The sequence below is a fragment of the Drosophila subpulchrella genome, chromosome X, assembly GCF_014743375.2.
Source record: "Drosophila subpulchrella strain 33 F10 #4 breed RU33 chromosome X, RU_Dsub_v1.1 Primary Assembly, whole genome shotgun sequence".
NCBI lineage: Eukaryota > Metazoa > Arthropoda > Insecta > Diptera > Drosophilidae > Drosophila > Drosophila subpulchrella.
Window position 1 is genome coordinate 17772495 of NC_050613.1, and position 5232 is coordinate 17777726.

A 5232-nucleotide genomic window follows, 5' to 3' on the forward strand; every position below is an offset into this window, starting at 1 on the left:
CCACATTCCGATGCTAATTCTAATTAAGCGCATTTGATGAAGTAAACGTGTCCCGAGTTTTTACTTCATAAAGACAAAGGCAACACAAATCCGAAACGAATCCAAACTGAAACTAAAGAACGAGCAGGAGGGTGTTGGAAAAGCGGAAAAAGGAAAAGCGCAGAGGGTTGAGCTCGCAGATAAAATTTCAACGCGCGCTCATTAAAAACTTTTGGAACGGCAATAAAAAAAATAGAAAAAATACCAAAAAAAAAAAAACAGAGCAACAACAATAGAGCCTGAAGATGAATAAATAAAATGAAATGTGTAAGAGAGGCGAAAAGCAGAGAAAATTCATTGTCATTGTCAAAATAAATTTTTCTTTTGAAATCCATTAAAGGTTTCATTTGAGGCGAAATTGTTAGAAAAGTGCAAACGGAGAGCAAAATCCAGAACCAAACCGAACAGAACCGAGCCGAACCGCAGATGAGGCAAAGAAGTGGCCGGAAAAAATTGAAATTATTACAAAACTTTTGTGATTATCTCGGCTGCCTTTGGCCGGGCCCACGTCCCTCACGTCCTTCCAATCAGGACGAGGTCCTGCGGAGCTGGCCAGAAAAAAGCGTCAACTCTGTGTCGCCCAATAACTGTCAATGCGGCAAGCGTTTGGGCGTGGCCATCCGCTCGATTGCCCAGACAATTGTTGCGCCAATGGGCCAGAGGATCAAGTCGAAATGGGAAGTATCTTTGTAAGGTTCAGTATATAAAGTCACATCCTTAAGAGGTCTAACAATATTCACTCCAGAAATCTCATTCACTGCACCTCATTACCAACATTTGACTACCATCTGCAAAGTAATAACCAAGCCACTTACCTGGAATTCTTTTTTTAAGCTTTAATATTTGTACATCTATTAGCTCAGCTTTGTTTATATTCATTTTAATTCTGGAAATATTTTATGTATCTTAGGATTGTAAACTTTGATCTTCATATTAAACAATTTTTATTAAATTAAGATATGACTTACATGGTATCTAATGTTCTACTTGATTTATATATGAAATTATTTTTCTACTTTGAATAAGGCTTTAATTTAGGCTTGATTTAAATATTTTATTTAAATATATATATAAAATATGTTTTTGTATTTTATTTAAATATTAAGTAAGGAACTCATTTTAAAAAAATATCCATATTTTTTAAGGAATGTGCCTTGCATTTTATTTATAAGAAACACCTTCCTGATATGATAACTTTCTGGTAACTTACAAATGGTATTAAGTCACCTACATTTAAATGATTTATTACTATTTTACGGAAAGAGCTCTATTAGCAGACAATTCAGTAGACCTTATTCATGTTATTAATGAATAACATAAAGACCTTGCGAAAGTTCGACACAATGTAGATCAACCGTGGATTAAATGTTGATCAAAGAGAAACCCGGATCGGCCCATTAACGCCTATTTAGTCATCGCACCCAAATTGGATGAAATGGGGTGATGTATCGCCGAAGTAACCCGATTAGCAGCTGCATCGTATAAATCAGTTTTATAAACATTTAATAAGCAGCTGGCCGAGTGTCGAAATGTCTATACCCTGTGGCAAGGGTATGCCGCTTTCTCCATCAGCAAACGGCCTTGCCGCCTGACAGTCGGACCCCCAGCCCCCTGAAAAATATCCAAAATATATATATATATATATAAGTATATTCGGAAGGGGCAAGACGAGCCACTTAATATAGAGATTTATGCTAATCAAGCAAAAAGTATTTGGCGAGAGGGGTCGCAGTTGGCAGTTGGCTCAAATGGAACGGAATCGCGGGGAGTGGAGTCTTCGTCATACTAAATGAAAGTGAAAATTCTTATGTAATATGCTAATATTTCTTGCCGCGCCTTGGATTTGAATTTTTCGCAGTTGTTGTTGCTGCTTTGTGGATTACGAGAGATTTTTTATAATTTTAGATTTATGGAAGGGGCCTGAAGAAAGCGAGGCAGCCAGAGAAGTTTTGAGTCGTTGTTATTATCTTCTGAATGTTTTTTGTGTTTTTTTTTTCTGTCATCTAATAATCGACAACGAAATTTCCAGCGACTTTGCTGGATTTGTTTTTATTTGAAGCGGGAGGAAAAGAAAGAAAAAAATCGTATTTTACTTTTGTTTATTTTTTCTTGGGCCTTATTTATTCACAATTGGTCGTGTTTGTGCTCAAACTAATTAATTTAAATTTAAATGTGCGTGTAAATGGAAAGTTTTATACTTTATGGCCGTGCATTTGATTTTTTCGTAAATAATTTATTAAGCCACATAATTTGGGATTAGATAATGGAAAAAATCCGTAGTATCTGCATATAAAACGATGTAGATGCGTATTTGTGTGCCGATTATGGTTGCGTATTAAAAATCAATTAATCTGGAGAGAAAACATTCATTATGCTAATACAGTGGAGTGGGGCCGAACACGACAATTGATAAATGAGGCAGCGAGTAGGTGAAATGAAAACAAAAGCCATGAATTAATTGAACACATTTTTAATGCCGAGTAATCCGGCGAACAAGTTGCCATCCCATGGCCGATGCATTTAATTAGGGACTTAGAGAAATATATTAAATCCGTAAACACGGCTAAAGTTTTCGGGGGGTCAATGCAATATTTCTTCCGCAAAATGTTGGTTCAACCTTTTGCTAAGCCTATTAAGCATGATTATCAAAATTGTAAATATTGTGAGAATTTATTTTCAAATAATTTAATTCATGTGCGATTAATAAACTACACACTTTTCTAGTCTAAGTTTCAAATTAAATTATTTATATGCGATGCGAGATGATAGTAATACCATTTTAATCCGATAAGTGCATTTTTTCACTTCATTTCTAAAGCCAATTTGGTGTTCCGATATTTTATCCAATTAGCCAGTAATCAAAGCCATCGCCAATGCGCTTCAAATAATTTACTTAATTTAATTTGGCGTTGGCTGGTTGTTTTAGCCAATAGCAGGTGTTTGATATACATGTGGGGATTTTAAATGGATTGAATAAATAAATTAAGCAAAAGGGCCAACAAATCACTTGACTCGTTCCCCCGACATTTCAGCATTTCATCATTTCAGTAGGGATTATTGCAGCAGCAGTTCTTGATGAGGGCGTGTTCGTAACAGGATTTGGCATACAGCAGTGAGCAGTCGTAGTACAGGCACTGGGGTGGCCTCAACTGCGGGGCACCGGCTGCGGGTTAAAGCGCATTATTGAACGAAATCGAATTAATAAATGCTGGCGATTAAGGGGCGGGCATAAATAATGTCGCCGAGGCCCTTGATTAATTACCTGGAAAATCGCAGCAACAGGCGTCGTGGACCATCTTGTGGGAGCAGTACGAGTAGACCGACGAGTCGCACAGCGGGCAGCCGGGCTGTTGTGGCGGCGGACCGAAGCCCTGTCCCGGAAATCCGGCGGCTCCGCTTCCGATTCCGCTTCCGGTTCCGGGACCCGGTCCCCCGAACCCAGCCCCCGCCCCAAAGGAGGGTCCCAGTCCGTTTCCGAAGTTCTGGCCACCAAACTGACGCGCTAAAAGAGCCACAAAAAGGTAAGTCTCTTTTTAAAGCTCTTTCTTGTATTTACTTGCTTCTCTAACAAAACATTATTGAAATTGGAGGCAAAATTTTTGCTTTAATTTTTTAAGTCAGGAAAAAGTTATAGGTAAAAAACAATAATAATATGTTAGTATTGGACTAGTCACAATCCATAACTTAGAATTAAAACATCTTGTGTATTTAATTTTAATTTAAGTTAAATCATTACTGTGAGATTTTAATACTTGTACTTTGTATTCGTCTATCATTTACTTAATCTATGTTATGCAGAGAACAAAACTAATCATTATTTGTAAGTTTTATTAGCAAAAAAACGACTTTTTTTACATATTTCTGTTCCCTTTTCAGTCTTGTTCAGAAAGGGCGTTGGGATTATAATTAAAATATTTTTTTCTTGAAAAAGAAGGGATAATAAAAAAATATTTAAAAATTAAAAAATTACAAGTAATGATTGTTTTTGGCCTTTGTAATATTTTCTTTACTAAATACTGTGCCTTAATAATTGTCCAATAATTTTTTTCTCCCATTAAATGTACTTTTAAGTTCTCTAAGAGCACAAGCTCACAAAAAATTGGGTAACATATGTTTTTAAAAGATAAGTGAAGAACATCTTTAATGGGATCTGATGGGTTATTCATTTGTAGTTCAAGATATATCAAATTAACATTTTTTTCGGCTACTCACAAGCACTCTCCTGTTTTCCCGCCACCAAAGCGATTGCCACGAGAACGAGCAGTAGAACGCGGTCCACACTGCGTATGCGCAACATCTGGAGTTCTTTGAAGATCATATCTTTTCCAAAACCAAAAGTCGGGTGCCGAGTGATGATGCTGATGCTGGAACCGCCGTGCGTCGACTGCAACAAAGGAAACCTTTATAAAACCACGATCGATGCGGCTTTCGACTTTCGGCTTTCAACTTGTGACAAATTCATATATAATTTGATTTGATGGCTCTCCAGACAGCACGACAACTTGAAGCTCAGATCTCGGATTTCAGCTTTCCAGCGGACCCCAACAAAAATAAAACAAAAAATGCCATCGAAAGTTATGGGGGCCGCCAATGTGAACCAAATCGAAGAGGTCTTTATTTTATTGTTGGCTTCGATTGGTCTGACAACTTGATTGGCAAAACTCAGATTCGAAATTCAAATTTCAAACTTCAGACTTAAAATTTCTGGCCGTTGACACATTTCTCGATTGCCAGCGAAATCAATTCGAATTTGGGATGCCGATGCGGATGCTGAATTTCATCCACCTGCAGCAGCAACCTTTTCAACTTTTACTTTTCCACTTCATCGCCGCCTGTTAATTGCTTCATCTGAAGTTATCCCCATCTGCCAGCCCAAAAGTTATTTTCCCAGACTCGTGGAAGCGTTCGCTTATGTAAAATTAATAAGACATAAAATAAATTTCGAATTATGCGCATAAAACAAACATCAGAAACGGTTTTCATTATTGTTTTTTTTTTGGGTTTTTTGGGTTTAAGGTTGTTAATCGTTTAAAGCGAAACGCGAAGAGCAAAGTAAAAGTGTTTCATTTTGATTGAGTCCGAGTTGCTAATTGATCGCTGGCCATTATGCTAATGGGCAATACACAGGTAAAATGGTTGTTTAAGTGCAGAAAACACATTCTAGAAGACCCGATGATCGACCTCAAGCCAAGC

The 5232-nt window shown here is 37.3% G+C and overlaps 1 protein-coding gene across 1 annotated transcript; it reads right to left on the bottom strand.

The window, feature by feature from the left end:
- Positions 1–3083: 3083 nt before the first annotated feature.
- LOC119558057 (glycine-rich cell wall structural protein) lies at positions 3084–4336 on the bottom strand. Its single transcript, XM_037871207.1, has 3 exons — positions 4252–4336; positions 3302–3541; positions 3084–3202 (listed from the first exon to the last, which is right to left on the bottom strand). Exons 1-3 carry the CDS (start codon positions 4334–4336, stop codon positions 3084–3086), a joined length of 444 nt encoding a protein of 147 aa, XP_037727135.1.
- Positions 4337–5232: the final 896 nt, after the last annotated feature.